The sequence below is a fragment of the Peromyscus leucopus genome, chromosome 1 (genome assembly GCF_004664715.2).
Source record: "Peromyscus leucopus breed LL Stock chromosome 1, UCI_PerLeu_2.1, whole genome shotgun sequence".
In the NCBI taxonomy this organism is placed as follows: domain Eukaryota; kingdom Metazoa; phylum Chordata; class Mammalia; order Rodentia; family Cricetidae; genus Peromyscus; species Peromyscus leucopus.
Window position 1 is genome coordinate 112,525,714 of NC_051063.1, and position 19,383 is coordinate 112,545,096.

The 19,383-nt window shown below is 41.1% G+C and overlaps 1 protein-coding gene across 25 annotated transcripts in view; it reads right to left on the bottom strand.

The window, feature by feature from the left end:
• Dlg2 (discs large MAGUK scaffold protein 2) overlaps positions 1 to 19,383 on the bottom strand; it is a 1,876,145-nt gene that overhangs the window by 67,749 nt on the left and 1,789,013 nt on the right. For all 25 annotated transcript variants that reach the window (XM_037207364.1, XM_037206918.1, XM_037206903.1 and 22 more), the window contains one exon: positions 8,837 to 9,013. In XM_037207364.1, the coding sequence (XP_037063259.1) occupies positions 8,837 to 9,013 (177 nt within the window). The remainder of the gene's footprint in view (positions 1 to 8,836; positions 9,014 to 19,383) is intronic.

The window sequence follows — 19,383 nt, forward strand, 5'->3', positions numbered from 1 at the left end:
ATATGAGTTTAACGCTAGCCTGACTGACCTACATGAAATCAAAAAAAGTTAAAAAAAAAAAAAAAAAAGATATGGCTGGGGGGATAGCTCAGCTGATAAAGTCTTTGCTCGTGACAAGGACCTGAGTTTGAATCCAGGTAAAAAGCAAGGCATGGGGTGGAGGATGAATTTATAATGCTAGAAGAGACAAAGTTGGGGGATTTTTAGGGCAAGCTGGCTAGTTACTTCAGCCTGCTTTGTGAATTCCAGGCCAAAAAGAGTCCTTGTCTTTAAAGGGGGGAGGGTCATAAGAAATGGCACCCATGGGTTTATGTATACATGCATCCATACATAGATGAGCATCCACATGCACATGAATGAACATGAACTCCTTTTTCTCTCCCATTGAGCCACTCAGGGATTTGGGTACTAGAAACAAGGCAGAAATGAGGAAGGTAGTATAATCAAATGAGGGTTTTAGAGATTTATTTTTATTTATGTGTATGTGTGTGCATGTAGCTATGCTTGTGTGTATGCAGGGCTTGTAAAAGCTGGAAGAGGGTATTGGGTCTCCTGGAGTTGGAATTCCAGGCATTTGTGAGCTGCCAGATATGGTACTGAGCCCTGAACTCTGCTTCTCTGCGAAAGCAGCAAACATCCTTAACCACTGAGTCTTCTCTCTAGCCCTTCAAACGAGTATCTTAGGAAAAGGATCCTGGTGCAGTGGAAATGAATTCTGGAAGGGAAGAAAAAAGAAAAGATTGGGGTATGTTCAGGAGCTGTTGCCATAACCCAGGCAATATCAATAAAGGATAGGAAAGGATAATTAGGAGACGAGAGAAAGGGCTTCAGAAATAGCAGAAAAATGCAATTTGATTTGTTCCTGTTTGAAGCTAAAGTTACAAAAGAGGGATCTACATATTTACTTGACTTTTCCAAGTCTCTACAGTAAAACATTGTTCTTATTTCCTGCTAGCCACAACAGCGCTGAATTTTATCTCTATGTAAGTTACACCTTGTCCTTCTTTAAAACATTTTATATTGAATACATAAGGTTGTGTAGTTGTCTGGTCCAAGTGCATGTAACACTCAGTAGAATATTATAGCAGGTCTTCAGTAGATGATCGTTGTACAGAAATACCATTTGGAAGGCTGCTGTAACAAATGATTTTGTTTCAATTTGGCTAGCTTTAATTTCATTTTTTTTCTTTCTGGGGAAAGAAAAGAGCAAGTGAAAGAAAAATAATCCCGAATCTATAGACACTTAATGGTTTATGAAGTCTAAGCTATTCATAGCTCTGTAATTAACAGCAGGCTACTTCCTAACTGAGAGCTCTTTTGTGTTTCCAATGGAAACACTGAGGATCTGGGTTTCTATAGTTACAGAATGAAGTTTCAGAATACATTCATTTCAGTGGCAGAGTAGAATATTTGAGTGGAAAGAGATGAACAAAACCTTTCACATCTAACATTAGATATTAAAGCAATATATTCCACGGAGAGAAACTTGTGTTGAGAATCTCTCCTTGTCTCTACCCAACACATAACAGTTGGGAGGAGAGCAAGAAAGGCTTGGGATAAACTGCCAAGTAGAAGAAGTTCATTGACAAGAGGCCTGCTCAGAGCTTTGCCAGCTAGTCTGTCTCCCCTCTGAGTTTAAGCTCAAATGGTAATTCTTGTTCACCTCTTCAGATTTTCCTAAGCTGTTGTTAGAGCCTTTCATTTTATTCTGGCTCCTTTGTGTTAATTTGGCTAATGATGGGAACCACTGATTCATCCCACTGTCAAAATGTCTGCAGCATGTGGAGAATACACGGTTATTTGAGCAGAGAATGCAAATAGGTTTTGCATAAAACCACAGAAGCCGCAAGCATACATGGCACAGGCTCAGTGCAGTATTCTGACCTAAGAATTATTTGGGCAGAACAGTCCATATTTTCTAACATATTTCTGAGGTCATCCTTTCACTATTATTAAGTGACCTTATTAGGCCAGTTGAAGTGGGGTCATCAGGTAAATCTTTGTTTACAAAGAATATAGTCAGACTCATATAAGTGCACCCACACTTACCTATCAATCACTATGGTTTGTTAATATCTTTACATTGGAAATAGATTTTTCATACAATATATTCTATTCTAATTATGGTTTCCCCTCTCCCAAGTTCTCCCAGGTCCTCCCAACTTCCCCACTCTCCAAAATCTACATTTTTCTTTCTCTTTCTCATAATAAAATAAAAAAATAGAACAAAACAAACAAATAGAAACCCTTAACATAGGTAAAAGAAAAAGAAGATAATGGTAGGTTATTACAGAGACATTGCTTGTGTTCACTTGTGAAGGAGACTGGAATATCTTGGTTCTTATTTCGGTGGGAAGTATTGTGAATGATGGAAATATAAATGACAGCTGAACTTTTAATATACAACTACTAGTGGTTCTCTTTTTTATTTGTATCATCTTGCTTGTTCCCTTGATAGCCCAGCAACACAGGTCTTGTCAACCCCATTTTTTGGGTGTCAAAGCTGAAACTTGATGCAAGATAGACTAGAAGGTGATGGGAACAGTTTGAACTTGCTCCCTCTAACAGCTGACACCAGTGTCTGCTCATAGCCATGCTTTGAGGGGAAAAAGAACTCAAATACCTGTCTTGCCTACTTTACTCATTGGAAATTCAATGAACATAAGGGTTTGGATGCATGATGCATAGTTAAAAAGCCAACATATAGCCATTAGAGGCTTAGGTTGAATTTCCCCACAAATGCTACATTCCACTCCTCCCATTTTCCTTGTCCAAATATTCTGACAACAAGACTCAAACATTTAACTAGTGAGGGAGCAACACATCAGGACAGGCTGGCCTCAAAGTTCAGAATAAATTTGCTTTAGTCACTGATATTGGTTTAACTAAATGCTCTTTTGCTAGCATTGCCTGGCACACAACGAGCTGGTCTCTCTTCAGCACACCGACATTGCACTTATCTATCACAAAGAATTGCCTCTCTCCTTAGTGGAAACAGCTGCAGGTTACTCTATCTTCCTCAACTCAGCTCCCTATATTCTCCCAGTTCTTCCTGGGATAAAGTGACTCGCTTACCCCCCAAAACAAGAGCTAAGGCTGAGAAATAGGGCTTTCAACAATACAATGTTCTTTTCTTTTGGCATTAAATGCTTAAGATCTGAAAACTGGGAAATAGTCTTCGTTTGAGTGTACATCAAGTATTGAAAGCCGTGCTCAGCACTTTACCTAATTTATCTGTTACCTATACTATGATTCATAACTTAACATGGAAGTAGGCACATAGTACATGTGAATCTTTGTTGAATGAAAGGATGAATGATGTCTCTGTCAGGCTATTAGTTCTTGACCTGTCTGTGAAAATTCAGGCTAAAGGACTTGAAATGGCTTGTCAAAAAAGTAGTGTTTCCTATTAAAAGCTCGTCATTTCACTATCTTTCCTACCAGCAAGAGTCTAGGTTAGGAGCTGGAGAGATGGCTCAGTAGTTAAGAGCACTGGCTGCTCTCCCTGAGGACCCCTAGCTACACAGCATCTCACAAATGTCCGTCCCAGGGGCCTTTGTGGGCAACAGGCACACACAGACATACAGTCAAAACACACATACACATAACATTGCCTTTCCTAGTTATGTTATTCCTTTGGCCAAAAGATACATTAACGCTCCAAGGCTTTTGCTTAAGGAAATGGTAGACTTGTATGCACAGAGCCAACAGCAGTGAAAACAGTTTGACTCACACTTTGATTCAACCAATTAGTTGGGTTGATTAAGCAGACATAATCCTCTTCACCTAGTCTTGTTGCTGACCAAAGTAGTAGAAACATGAACTGGAGGGCAAAGCTTGAGCAATCCATTCGGATACCTAGCATCTCTGTTTAGCACCAAATGACTGTCCTTCACCAAGTCCTTTGCCCTTCCTCCAACTCCCATCTGGTATTTTCAGATTCCAGCCAAGCATAACTGATTGTGGCACTGGACAGGGGAAGCATGATCTGCTCCTGGGGGTTCCTATGCCTGGGTTCCTTAGACCCTAATCAAGAGGAAATTGAAATGCCATCCACATGAGTAGATGCTATGAGGTACAGGCTGAGTAAGCTTTTAATTAGTGTTAGATACAGGCTGTATTCAATAATCAATGAATGGCCATGTGGATTCACAGAGTGTGGGCCAGCTCCTGGTTTGGCCACTCATAACCTATGTGACATCAACTAACAGAGCCTCCATGTTAAGAGCCCAGACACTGAAGTCACACCCAGGCTTGAGTTCTCCCTGGCCTCTACTTCTGGAATCTTTGACTTAGAGCAGGCATTCAGCCTTTTAGGGTGGCTCTTCATGTTGGCCAACTTTGAATAGTAAAGAGACTGCAGAGAGTTACAGCAGAGGCTAAAGGAGACCATATAAGGAGAAAGTTTATCAGAGTTTGATGTAGTTAGAGCTCAGTGTGTAAGGCTATTAAGATGCTATGCTGAGTGTCACTAAAGCTACTTGCAACACCAGTCTCTATGTCCTCACCTTCTGAAAGGGAGGCAACACACACTTTAGGTGCTTACAACCACTGCCAACATTGACAGGTGAGCCAGGGGCATGGACTTGTCTCTGAGGGCATTTCCCAGTGCGGGCCTGTAATAGTTGAATGTGAAATGTTTTCACATGTGTTGGAATGCTTGTTTCCCACTTGGTGGTGCTATTTTGGAAGGTTGTGGGATCATTCAGAGATGGTGCCTTACTCCAGAAGAAGGGCCGCAGGGGTGGGGCTTGGGGCCTATGATGCAGATGTAGTCTTAGCCAGGGTTCTGTGTCCACTTTTTCATTCTACAAAGATGTAGCTGGCACTTGCCTCATATTCCCATAACCATGGAGTCCCGCTGCCATGTGATCATCACTGTCATGGACTATGCCCTCCTAAACTGCGAGGCAAGATCAACTTCTCCTCCTGTACATTGTCCATGACAAGTATTCTGCTAGGGGAATGAGAAAAATAAGCAATAAATAGCCCAAGGCTGAGGCTCTGTAGGGCTGAGGAGAGCCTAAACCTTTACAGTTGCTCACAGAGGTACATGAAAAGTGTATGTTCAAATCCTGGCTTAGCCTTTTGCTATTAGTGTGACTCTGCCAGGATTCCTGGGTTCTCTGAATTCCATTTCTACAACTGAAAAGTATCCTAGATACAGTGGGAAGCCATTTAATCATGCTACCAGAAAGAATTGGGCCCATTAACTGGTAAGTGACTTTACTTCTCAGACCTCCAGTTTCTCTTTGAGAAAATTAAACTGAAATCATATATTTGAAAGCATCTGGCATGATGCACAGCATTATTAATTAATGTTTCCACCAAAACCTATGTTGAAATTTAATCAACATTGTGTGGTCTTAATGAGTGGAGCAGGTGGAACATTCAAGGGATGATTGTGTTATGAATATTCTGCTCTCACAAATGCTTAATCCATTTATGAACTGAAACACTGCTGGACTGATAGGGTATTGTGAGAGTGGGCTTGTTATAAAAGCCAATGGGGGTTGAACTTTATGTGCTTCCCTTATGGGATACCCTGTAAGGTCTTAGGATTTTTAGAAGTTTCATAAGTAAAACCTTCAACAGATGTGGCCATTCAAGCTTGCACTATCAGACCTCCAAAACATGAGCTAAATAAGCCTGTATACTTTATAACTAAGACAGTCAACTGTATTGGGTTATATAACCAACAAAGACTACAATATATGGTCATAGCTATAATGAAAAGGAATCCGTCCTTCAGTCTATTGCCTTTTCTCATCTCTTGGTATCTTTATAATGGAGTCCTTATTGCTTTAGTCATGGGGTAGCTGACAATGATATATGCTGGTCTAGTGAATGATGAGATCTGGGCAGTGTTTCTACAACACACATGGCATGCCTGGCACACAGACATACCTGAAGCAATGCTAACTGAATTGAATTGTATCAGTTCTTATCACTGTACCTTAATGAGGCAAGGCCATCTGAGTTAAGATGTTATAGTCTAAATTCAGATCTCAGCTCTGCCACTTACTACATGGGCGATCTCAGGCAGACTAATAGCTTCTTTGTGCTGCATCTCTTTCATTTGTATGAAGGGCATAAAAAACGGTATCCCATCTGAGGAGTTGTAATGAGACTTAAACATGTTAAAAACCACAAAGGGCTTAACGCCAGGTCTAACATGCCCCGAGAGTACTTTATACATACATTTATTCATTAAAAGAAGGGGAGAATGATAACATTCATATGATTTGCCTTCCAGTTGCATTGGATGATTAGACAGAGCCATCAGAAGAGAGACATTGTTGTCAAGGGTAAGGTCATGTACTGTTGCTGTCCATGCCAACTATCTCCACATTCCTACATGAGCTCAGGAAGCAGGTGAAAAATGAGTTAATAACTTGAAACAAGTACTGATTGAATACATTTATTTAGATTTTAGAAACTATTTTAGTTTTATTTTTCATAATGTACACGTTAGAGGATATATACACATGAATGTAGGTGCTTAGGGAGAAGAGAGACATCAGATTGTCCTGGAACTGGAGTAAATGGGTGGTCGGTCATGAGGCACCTATTGTGGGTGCTGGGAACAGAAATACCAAACTGGATCCTCTACTAGAGCAGTACATTCTCAATATTTGGATTTTAATGGAATAAAAATTAATATATGAGGACTCTTTAAGAGGTAGGATTACTGTGATTTTTGCTTTTCTCCTTATATTTTTCTAAAATTATGAAATTTTTTATAAGATTTTTATAGTGAGACAATACTAGTTTTATAACACATAAAATACATTTTTGACAAAATTAAAATCCTAAGAAAATATTCATAATATAAATTTTATAATAAAATAAATACAAATATTTTTTACTTTGTATAAAATATATCTGCAGCCAAGTGGTGCTGGCATATGCCTTTAATTTCAGCATTTGGGAGGCAAAGATAGGCAGATCTTGATGAGTTCAAGGCCAACCTGGTCTACAAAGCGAGTTCCAAGACAGTCAGAGCTAAAGCACAGAGAAATCTTGTCATGAAAAACCAAATAAATAAATAACTAAATATAAATATATCTGCAAGGTAGGCTATCTGTATGCAAAAGAATGTAAATAAGTATGAACGCAGCAGCACTTGAACAAACTACTTCTCCAGGCCAGCAGTTGTATTGCTGTTAAGATGATTTCTTTAAAGTAAAAAAGATGGCTACTTTCAAAATATGAAAAAGCCAATTCAAGGATGATCATCAGCAAGTGGAAATTTGTTTCAGAGAGGGCAATTTCCTTTGAGGAAAATGATGAGCACTTGGCTGAGTGAATGACTATTGACATGATGGTTCGAATCACAGAAGACTAGGTTTGGAAAGCACTAGACTATTTCCTGTTTCAACCCTCACATCTAAAATTTGAGACCCTTCTGTGTCTTCCTGGGTAGTCTAGAGCATCTCTAGGCATTTCAATGAGAAGAATGATTTCTTTAAAATGAGAGGAAATCTATTTCTGACAGATTTTGCCTCTATCCCTGGGACCAACTGAACATGACAGCTCTTTCCAAGAACAGCTCCTCAGACAGCTATGGTTAACTGAATCTGAGCAACCCAGGACACATGTCGTCTTGACTTTTTTTTAACCTGAAAATGCATAAGCACACAAAGTAGTATTAAGAATCACTGCTTTAGTACTACATGAACTCAGTGGATTAAAAAGAATATACACAGAACTGGGAGGGAGAAGTGATGGGGATGTAAAGATTTGGAAGCAAGAGGGTGAGGAGTGGATTCTCTATCCACCATTCTCCTGGATCCTCTTTCCTCTTCCTCCTTCCAACTTTATGTCTGTTGATTCTCCTTTCGCCCTTCTCACCCAGAGTCCAGTTAGTGCTGCCCATATATGTGTGGATATGGGGCCATCCGCTGGAGTATGCTCAACCTCCCAGGGATGACACCTCCAGTGAAAACTAACTGCCCCTCCCTTCATAGCCATCACTTGTCGTCAACAGCTCCTCAGCTGGTGTGTGTGGGGGGGCTCGAGGGTCCCTTGCCCATCTATGCTGGAATGCTGACTGACTTTAGATTTGACATAGTCAATGTTTGTTTTGTTTGTCTCGTAGACCATGTCTTGTGCCAGAAGGACATTCATGAGAAGGGAAGTTCCTGGTGGTGGTGGTTAGTGGCCTGCTAGGACATATGGGTGAGTGGCTGCCGTGAGGAGTATTTCTGCCTTTCAAAAACAGAGTTGAGGAAGCATTTGGAAGAGAAGAGCTTGACATGCTTAAGAAATACACAGATCTAAAATCTGAGCAGCTAAAGGGAATGCTGGGATGGGGAACAAGCCTAACTAAAAGAGTAAAAGGCAACTGTCCACCCAGCTACAGGACAATTCATGGCTCAAGCATCTGGGCCTTAGTGTGGTAAGTTGCCTTTTATATTTGGCCTTTCTGTACAATTTCCTGGTAAATGCTGAACGACGGGAATCGGTGCCTCGGGTTGTGAATGGGCATGCAGGCGCATAAGCACAGCCTTTCAAATACAGCTGCTGGGAGAGTCATGGAAGCAGCTCTTCCCTTTCTCTGTATGCCTCATCACACTCACCAATTTTGGTAAAATCCTAACATGCAGAGAATGAGAAATTTTTATTCTTGTCACCTGTCACCACTGACAATTTTCTTGTAGAATGCTTATCACACCTAAATAGTCATTTTGTGTGCAGTCTCCCCTCCCTCCCTCCCTGCATTTCTACTCCCTAGATAGCTAACACACAGGAGAGAGAGAGAGAGAGAGAGAGAGAGAGAGAGAGAGAGAGAGAGAGAGAGAGAGAGAGAGAGAGAGAGAGAAGCCATCCTTACCTTCGCTTGCTGGGAATAACACCCATCTCCTCACTGTCCCCATCTAGTATGACCCTTCTGGCTTGCCACCACTCATCATCAGAGGCGTTGATAACATGGAGAATGTCTCCATATTTAAAACTAAGTCCTTGGCTAGGCAGCCCACTGTCTTTGCTCTTGTCATAGTCAAACATGGCTCTGAAAGAAAGAACAAAAGGCGGCATGGTTAGAAAACAGACGGCATGGATTTAAAACACATGCTTTGGAATTTCAGCTCTTGCCTGGAGGCTCCATCATCTCCTGCATGACTTCATGGATTATGCTACACAATTTTCACTTTTTTTTTTTTTTTTTTTGCCATAAACTGTGGTTACATCTTGCTTGTTCTTTCTAGTTGCAGGGGCAGCTGATAGATCCCTATAATAGAGTCCGCTTCTTCTCTTGCTTGAAGACCACCATATGTAACAGGGTGAAAATCAGAGCCTAGGCCCTCAGTTTATTACCCAATTGAGATATTTTTCTTCTTATTAGAACCAATTTTTTCAAATGAAGACTAAGTGAAGAAAACCATGGCTATCTTCCTTAGTACTTTGAGCTATAAATAAATTCCCTTCAATGTAACAGCTTATAGACTTCTTCCTTTGTAATAGAGAAAAGGGTAAAAATATAAAGTGTCTACCCAGAGTGACTGACTCCCCTCAACAATGGGATACTGAATTATTACTGATTCTGGGTGCTTGAATGGGTTACTATAATGACCTGAATGAATGCTTAAAATATAAAAAGTAGGAAAAAAATCGGTCTTTACATGTGTATAGAACAAAATCCTTTTAACAATATCACAGCTCTTTTTACTTCCAGGAAATTCCAGACCTGCCTCATCATTGTGCTGATCACTCTGAATTGTAATCCTTTGTTGTCATGGAAGTGGCTTGGCTGAGCCCTTGCTAGGGCTGAATGCATTGCAATTGCTAAGACTGGTTCAATGTCAGAGTGAGAAGCAGTATGAAATGGTGACTAGAGCAGTTGAAGCCATAGGGATGTGACAATTTAAGGATGCAACAATTTACTGCATGTACTATACTGTCTATTTTTTGACATGTCCCCCACATCTGAAAACCCACCACCACACATAGTGTCTATCTAAGGTTTCCCAGGAGATGATTCTACCACCTCCCTATGAATTCCTTTCATTCTGCTCAGAGACTTTCTTTATGTTGTAACCACTATGCATGTAAAACAAGCTAGATTTGGAGAGTAGAATTTCCTAAAATCATTTGGACCAACCCTGTCTCTTTTCTTTCCTTTCTTTTTTTCCCCTTCCCTTCTCTGTCAAACAAATGTCACATCTGCTGTCATGGTAACCAGAAAGTGCTGGAGATAGCAGTTAACTCAAGTATTATAGAAGTCGAATTACTTACAATACAGCCATTCCTAGTATCCCTAAGTGAAGTAATTTGGAGAGGATCTTTTGGTCTGAGTGACTGGAATAAATTATTTCTTCCTTGACCATCTGCATCTTCCCTATCAGGCATTCACACAAACCCCATCCCAGAAAAGTAGGGGTGGGGAAGGACAGACATCTCTCCTGCTGATGGCAATTCATTGTGTGATAAGACAGAAATCAATTAACATTTCAGAGCCAAATGTGTTCAGTGCAGTTACCTTCCCATAATGGAAACAACACAGGCTACATCTAGCATGTGGTAGGAGCGATGGAGCGTGAGGGATTATAATGGGGAAGAATTACTACTGAGGCCATGCCCTGTTTCTACTGTACCTTAATAGGCACACAGCTGGTTACCAAGGCAAGCTGCTTAATCTTTCCTAGGTTTCATTTGCTCATATATGGTATGCAATGATGGATGCTGTCTCCATGACTGTGTGGGTAAATTGCATAAAGCAATGTGCATAAAGCATGTACAACAGTGCCTAACATACACTGGCTAGCTGTATGTATGAGCTACATTCCTTTCCTTTTACAGTGAATTCCAACAAGATTCTTGTCTATCAATTGCACTTTGTGAAAAAAAAAAAAAAGAAAGAAAGAGAGTTAACATAGTCGTCTTAAGACAATGTCCTTAAAAAGACCCATGACAAAGGCATCTTCAGCTGATATTTAGAACTTAAATTTTGGAAAGATTCCCACTAGTTTTGGACATAGTATTTCATGTGTCTGTTCTGTACCAATACTGTCACTCAGGCTGAAAATAGCTATGCTGTGCTCCAGGCAGTTTCCAGCACAAACCTTCCATCCTGAATCTCCAACAATCTACCTCGCAGACAACACCTACCACCTGTTGTCACAAGTGGATACCAGAGGAAGCAGGCATGTCCCATGTGCCTCCTCAGAGAAAAGGCTCCTGGAAGCTTGTACTTCATGTCCTGCAGACTTTGTCCCCAGGTCCTTTTGCTTTACTGATTTTGTTTTGTAATTTTTTGCCATTAAATAAAAAAAGTCAGTCCTGAGTTTAGCTATGCTGAGCCCTATGAATTAAACTTGCAAGTATTGGGAAATTCCAATATACACTCTACAGACAGCAACACATTTTTACATAGACTGTCATATCTGTGACTCTATCTTTCCCTGTAAAGGTACTATAAATAATACTATCTTCTTTTACAGAGGAAGGAGGCCCAGTGACTGGTCCCAGCATACTTAGCTCAGCAGCAGCAATGCAGGGCAGTTTGGGACTCCAGGTCCAAGGTCTGGTTTGGTGTCTTTACCCTGTCACCCATTGAGCCTGGGAGGAGGTGGAGGTGGTGCTGGCTGTGTGTAAGGACAATAATAGTAGCAATCGCAACCACCACAACTTAGCCTGGAGGTTTGTAATCAGCCTCAAAGTAAATATTGGCAGTCTTGTTTTATATATAAGGAAAGGATTCTAGGGAGTTAAGGGACCCGTCTCAGGTTGCATGTGTACATGTGTGGGAGAATGAATGTATAGTGATGACTACCTGACTCTAAATCTACCACTGTAGCCTTTCTCTTTGTGGCTCATTTTCCCAGCCTATTGCCCTCTGGCCATGACTTAGCAGTGCCAATGAGCTGAAATTTCTCCTTTCAGATTGATGCCTCATTGCCTATATGTTTCTGAAGGTCACTTATTGGTTCATTCCTGTTCCAGCATTTCTCACCCGAAAAGTACTGTTTGCTGGCTTTGCTCTTGGCCTCAAGTGTGGGGGACAGAGATAAGAGAGGGAAGGTCTCATGAGGCAGTCAATAAGACACGTGATTTCAACTGTCAAGTAATACCAGTTCCCTTTAAGAGTTGGGGTGAGAACTAAATGGAACCAAACATACCCAACAATAGCTCGACACCAGAAAGTGTTCAACTACATAATTCGGAGCCCCATGGCTTCCAGAACATGTCTGGGTCACACCTGTGTGACCTAGTATCTGTCTTCCATACTTGTGTGAAGACGTCTTAAGAGCCTCTCTCTGTCTTTAAGGTTAGGCCAAGGCACAGTCTCAGTAGATGCCTCTAGAAATGCTCCAGGTGACCACTGGAAGCCCCTTTCCTCATACCTCTCTATCCTCATATATGATGTGGGATGTGGAGATTATTCCCAGCAGCCCTCACCAGGTCAGCTGTGTGCCATCCATTCATAAGAGCAGCCGAAGGGCAGTTTCCTGCTTCTGCCTGAGGCAGTAGATGCCCTGGCTGAGAAACTCATGTGCTCTTTCTATGTACTCTGCTTATCTTGGCCAATCTGACCCTCTAGGATCACACTGATTCAGGCTTGTCGGGTTCCTAAAACCCAGCAGCTGACACATTTCAGCTTCTGTCTCCTTTGGATATTAATGGATCCGCATGTCTAGGGAAAATGCTACAGTGCCTCATCACCTAATTTAAGAAGCGATAAGCTGTTTTTAATTTGCCTCATGTGCTAATTCATCACAATGGCTTTTATAAAATGCCATTAAGACTCACACTTGCCACCCAGGGTGCTTTTAACAAGTCCATTAAGACAAGTGGAATTTGCCACAAATAATGCAATGGCTTCCTCATCCCTCCTGCCCCTCCTGAAATGCAAAGTGCAGCGTCTCTGCCAACTGGGAAAGTCTAGGAAGGAGAGTGAAGCTACTACTTGCTCATTCTTGTGGCTGTACATGGTAGCTGTAAAGTATCAGGGTACCCAGCTGAATCTAAGAACCACTTTGGAACTGGACACTGGGAAGAGGCTAAGAAGAATGCTGGGGTACACAGTAGAAAAACCCTGTACTGTTTTGAAGAAAGACCAGCAGAAATAAAGCTATTAAGATGAGCCAGTGAAACTCCACAGATTTCTCACAGAATTCTGGGCTTCAGGGAAGAGGGGGGTGAGAATGTATTACTGCGGAACTAGGAAATGGTAGGAAGTGTTAGTGGGATAGTGTCCTGCAGTTATGGGCAGAAAGAACCAATGGGAGACAGTGGTGGGAAGAAAAAAGGCTCTCCCCAAAATGTTCCTGTATTAGTCTCTAGAAAAATAGTTCTCAACCTGTGGGTTACGACCCCTTTGGAGTTCAAATGACTTTTTCAGAGGTCACCTATTATATATCCTCAATATCAAATATTTACTTTACAATTCATAACAGTGGCAAAATTACAATTATGAATTAGCAATGAAAGAATTTTATAGTTGGGGGTCAAAACAATGAGGAACTGTATTAAAGGGTTGAGAACCACTGTCCTAGAGCCTTGTGTGATATAAAGGACATAGTGTGCCTACAGTCCAGAAGGAAATATTGGGTGGGATCAGCCTGATCACATAGTCCTTGAAAATGAAAGAAGCCGCAACAAATCGACACGAGAACTGAAATGAGGACTTGAAAGTGGAAGAAGAGAATTTGTTACAGCAGTGATGGAGAACTAATACAGGGGATTAAAAAGCAGCATCATTTGTAGATATAAATTATAGAGCAGGGAGTAAGGACCAGCTACCTGGCTGATGGTCCTCTCACCCATTACTGATTCTTTGGACTAAAAACAATTATTGAGCAATGCCAATAACATTTAAATTCCCAATATTGCTTGCTCATATGCAACATACTTTTGCTTTATATAATTTCATTTCCATGAATATACAGATGATTATTCCTACACTTTATCTAATTCTTATGAAACCTTAAGAAAGCAACATCTGTTTTGCTTAATTTTAGGAAGCCACAGCATAGAGGCAGCAGACTTTTTCTCCTCTAAAGTTGCAAAGCACTCTGCCCTTGATCCCTTTGGGGCAGCCTACATTAAAAACCTACACTAGGAATGACTTTCACCTCCTGCCCTGGATCAGAAGCTATTGCAAGTCAGTCACTTCCAGATCTAGCCTGAGCAGAATCCCAGCAAAAGCATTTATAAACGAAGGAATGAATCAGCAATCCTCCCTTCTGTGCTGTGAACTTGTTTGGGCTGGAGAAGCTCTTGTTTCCATGACAACTTTAAGGCTCAAGAAACAGAGTGCTTCATCTCAATTTCCTTAGTCCTTTGAAATTGAGGCCTCTGCTTGATTAGAGGAGACCTGTCTCTCACCCTTCTGTGCAACAAAAGAAAGAACCAAAGCAACAAAATATATGAAGTCTGCTGTCTGCCCAATCCCACACCATTTGCTGTATGAATGGAGATGTTCCATTTTAACATTAAGGTAAGTCGCCGTGGACAGTGCAAAGAAGCACAGATGTTATCCTAAAGTGACATGTTCATGTTAGTTTACCTCTCTCAAAGGCTGTCTCTGAGGGAATTATTGGGGTAAGTTGGGTCTCAAATGAGATACAGGGAACCTTCAGGAGCACCTTTAGCCAACAGTTCCTCATTCACCTCTTCCCTGTTGAGAGGCGTGGATGGCTGTTTCTTAACTACATCAACAGCAATGGGTGATAGTGTCTTTTAAATGTGATATAAAAATACATTCATAGTAAACTTTCTCCAAATGTTTTCCTACCACAGTGTGTGGGGGAAGAAAGCTAGATTGAAGCAGAGAGATTTGGCCTTTAGTTGCTCTTATTTTAAAAATCAGAAATTGCCATCTGCTTTTCCCTCATCTTAAAAACAATCATTTACTTACTCATGCATATAACTGAGAATGTTTCAAAAACATAGAGGGAATAATGGAAGCAGAAATGAGTTGAGTGGAGTCAGGGGAACAGGGTTGGACATAGTCCTACCTTGTAACATTACTATCTTAACTTCTTTGTGCTATAGCTTGCATGTAATGATGAAGATGATGATGATGATGATGATGATGATGATGATGATGGAGGAGGAGGAAGAAGAAGAAGAAGAAGAAGAAGAAGAAGAAGAAGAAGAAGAAGAAGAAGAAGAAGAAACCGATGACTCTATGAATTTGTCATTTGTAAGGCCCTTTGTTCCACAAGACACTTTTAAGAAACAGGGTAGCTGTCCATGCAGCGAATGTTAATGTGAATCTCATGGGACAGTATTTACGTTGCAGGAATCAATTAGTCCTGTGTCACTTCCTCCTTTGAGTTAGCTAGCTTTCCATCACCAAATGACACACCCAGGAAAAACAACATAAAGAGGGAATGCTAGTTTTCACTAAGAGTCTCTAAGATTTTAGTTTCCGGTAATTTGGCTGCATCACTGTGGGCTTGTCTAAAAGGGAATATCAACATTGTGAGTATGTGGTGGAGAAAATGTTGTTCATTTCATGGTGGCCAGGAAACAGACCAACTGAACGAGTGACAAGAGGTAGCACATACCATTTTAGGGCATACTACTAGTGACTTCCACTTCCTGAAATGTCCATCACTTACCAATAATGCATTTCCACTATGACTCCATTGATGAGTTAATCCATTAACGATATCTGGGCTCTCATGATCCAAATGTCACACCTCCAACAACTACTATGTAGGAGAGAATGCCTTTCTTTGAAACATGAGCTTTTGGGAACTTTCAGATCCAAACTATAATATTAGTCAGCCTCAGAACTTTTTTCTCACACCCTCTCATTGCAATTCTTAACATTTGCATATTCTTGCTTATACAAACTCAGGTAACAGGGGATTTCACATCATATAGTTTCGAGGGCTCAAAACAGAGAAGATGATCAATAGAAATAGTTTATTTTTCAACATCACTTTTCACAGGGAAATTCCCAGAATTCCAGTTTTCCCTGCAACAGCATGACCAGCTAAAAACAACAAGCAAAAGGGACCTGAGTGGTTTCCAGGATGGATTACCCTGTCTTTTTAAAGAAATCGTGAGCAAGCATGCACCATTACTGCCTTTGGAATAGAAACACATTGTCTCATGGTAATGAGAGGCACATGGTCTTTACTTCAAACGTCTTAGGGAACCATGATATATGTAGTCTTGTGGATGATTTGTTCTAGGCAGCCATTTATTTCCTCACCTGCTTTAATATTCACATGCATTTAGTTAAGAGGGTGGTGGAATCCACAAGCAGATCAGTCCTCATGGTTGAAAACAAATTCATCTTTGTCAGTCCTTACAAACAGTCCACTGCCTAAGATGACAGTGCTTATTAACTTATGGCCAAATACTGTAGTAAGCCTTACACCATGACAGGCCAGGGTGTTTAATTGTCTGTGACTCAAAATGAAGGCATTGTTCCATTGTTCCAGAAGGGAAATTTTATGATGTGTCACACTATAGTATTAAGTGGCCCATGCCATTTAATCTTCAAGACCTTACAAGGCAGTTTAATACTCTTTAGAGTATTCTCATCCCGCCAAACTATTTCTAGGCTCTGAGAAGATTGGGAAAATGCCGATTTCTGCTGTAGTCAGTAATAAGGCAACTATTGTTTGACTGAAGATAGAACTAATTGGGCACTGAAGTCCTTACAGGCTGGGCCTCCCTGTAGTTGTCACATTTTGATTATAATTTGGACACCATCATTGCTTCCAGGGGTGACAACTATTTATTTTTCCCTCTCCTCTCTTGGATCTCCGGTGCTACTGATTTCCTTAGGGACTTGATGTGAGTATAGTTCTCATGCATGGGGTCCTGCTTGTCGATCATTGCAGACAACTTATTATCAAAGTCTTCAGAGACTGGGCCCCCTCTAGCTTGCCTTCTCTCTCAAGGTGTTCTGGCACCTGTCAGATTAATTTGCACTCCAGGCCTGAATGACAAGTCTCCCAACCCCAGCCTGGGAAGGCATAAACAGACCCAAACCTTCCCAAGGGTAGAGCTCCATGGCGAATGGTGTTTCAATATTCAGGGCTGGGTGAAGCAGTAAACTTGGTCATCTAAAGCCACTGTCACTTTTCTCCCAAATATTATCAGTTGGATATTCATAAACTAAAGTGTGGGACAGGGAAACATGAATAGTTTTAAGAACTCTTATGCTCTAGTCTTGTGTGTTTGGGGATGGAAGTACTCACAGCAATGAAGACACTTCAAGGGGCTGACATAACCCCATTTGTATCCCTTTACTTCTGACCTGAGCTAAAAATGGAAGCCAAGTTCTGTCAGGGTATTGCTGTCACTAACTAAGAAGTCTGGGATGGAGAAAAATAAATATTCCTGTAAGATAGGTCAGCACTGCTGACTGCATGAGTAACACTCGGCCATCTCAGTATCTAGACCAGTTAGCAAGAAACAGACATTCAAGTCTTGGATTCAAATAGTACCTTTGCAGTTTTAAGCAGCTGTGTAAGTTTTAGCAAATCACTGAACCCTTCTATACTTGAGCTCATGAAAAATATACAGCAAAGGATAAACACCTGTGTTCAAAGGGCCCTATAAAAATTACATAAGTGCTTTCAGATGTGAGTACGCAAATGCTCATTAGTTAGTAATCGATTCGAGACTCTCTGCCTTGCAAATCCCAGCCCTTGGGCCTAGGGTTGCTAACTGGAGCACCAACAAGGCACACAAACCTCTGTTACTGTTGAGTGTTTACTGACTAGCACCAGATGAGACGGAGGGTAAAGCTCATTTTCCACAAAAATGCATGAAATATAGAAGAAGATAATCCAAGAACATTTGATACGACTGCCACAATCCTTAGGTCCACTGTAGTGGTGGGTTTTGGACTAAGTAACAAAATGTTCATGCATCACAATGCCAGGTGTCTGTGCGATCTTTCAGTGTTTCCAAGTACAGGGCTTGTTACACTGGTTTTGTTTGTTTGTTTTTCAGAACACTAGATAGAAACCACAGGCTGCACTGTGACAGGAGAAGCCCTGGAGTTAGGAGAGTTTCACCTCCACATCTCACATATAACCACCAAGGCTTCCACTATCACCCAATGACCAGGGCAGATGAGAGACGACATGGTGGTTCTGTACTCACCTGGGTCAACATGTTGAGTTCAGAACATAAGCAAGCTTCCATGGATGGAAATAAGAATATATATTTAAATACTAAATGTGGCAGTATTTAGAATACATCTAAGTACCTTAGACACTGCTGGCTTTGCCGAGAACTCAGAAATGAATAACCAGCTTGATTCCAGCCCTTGGAAGCTTATGTAAGGCTGGTGATGTGGAGAATGAGGTAAATTCATTTGATTCCTCATTCACTCAGAAAAATGGTGGGTTACTTAGAAAACAATGATGGTTCTGGGAGCTTGAGATACATAAGTAAAGAAAAATATTAAAAATTCTGTCCTGATAAAATTTACATTTTAGTGAGGGGAGATGGGCAAAACAATAAATATAAAAACAGGCAAAAGGTGAGAGATATTACAAGTTCATAACTGCTGTGGGGAAAGTTAAACATAGAGAAGGGTGGTTGGGATCAGGACTGTGGGCTGGATTGTGGTGGCAGTGCCAGGGAAGCTTGCATTTTCGATCACAGTCAAGATGTGACCTGCTGAGGAGACACCTGAGTCCAGGCTTGAAAGAGGAGCAGGACTGGACATGGGGGCATCTGGGAAGAAAGTACCCTAAAGAGGGGGAGCAGCCAGACTGAGGTCCTGGGTACAGTTGAGTCCAGCAGGCTGTTAGAATAACATGGGGTTACTGCATAATCGCAGAGCAGGAAACCCTCTTGGATGCTAAGAAACTTCAAGGGAAGAGACTGCCCACCCCATTTCTCAGCATCTTCTTGCCCTCCTCTACAGCCTGCCTCTGCACTAATAGTGACTTAAATTCCTGAGGATTCAGGCCTCTTCTCTTGGCTGCTCTCAGTCTTAAGCATTCATCTGGGCTAGGCCACCCAACATCCCTTTTTCTTTTCTCAGATCCCCTACCACAACTTGAACAGCAGTTGTGGACTTCGTTTTTTAGTCAATAATTTTTAACATTGTGAGGAAGTATTTTATAGATATGTAAGCTCTATGTGTGGGTGTGTCTAAACCATTATGCAAATTTCAGTCAATTCAGACATCTATAACTTTCTCTAGAAACCTTTTTGTGTCTGCCTGTCTAGAAAACATCATTTCTTCCCCACTCTTTGTTAGAGGGCTACTCTGCATATTATTTCAGTCTTGCTCTTATGGTTGCACTTTAGTTTCCTTGCCTGTAAGTGTATTTTCCCTTCTAGATTCTCCACTTAGGAGTCTGGGGAGTGCTGTCACTCATCTCTGTAGTCTTCTGTCAGAGGAGGGGGTGAGTTGATTGAAATAAGAGCCCGACCCAGGTGACCTTGGGA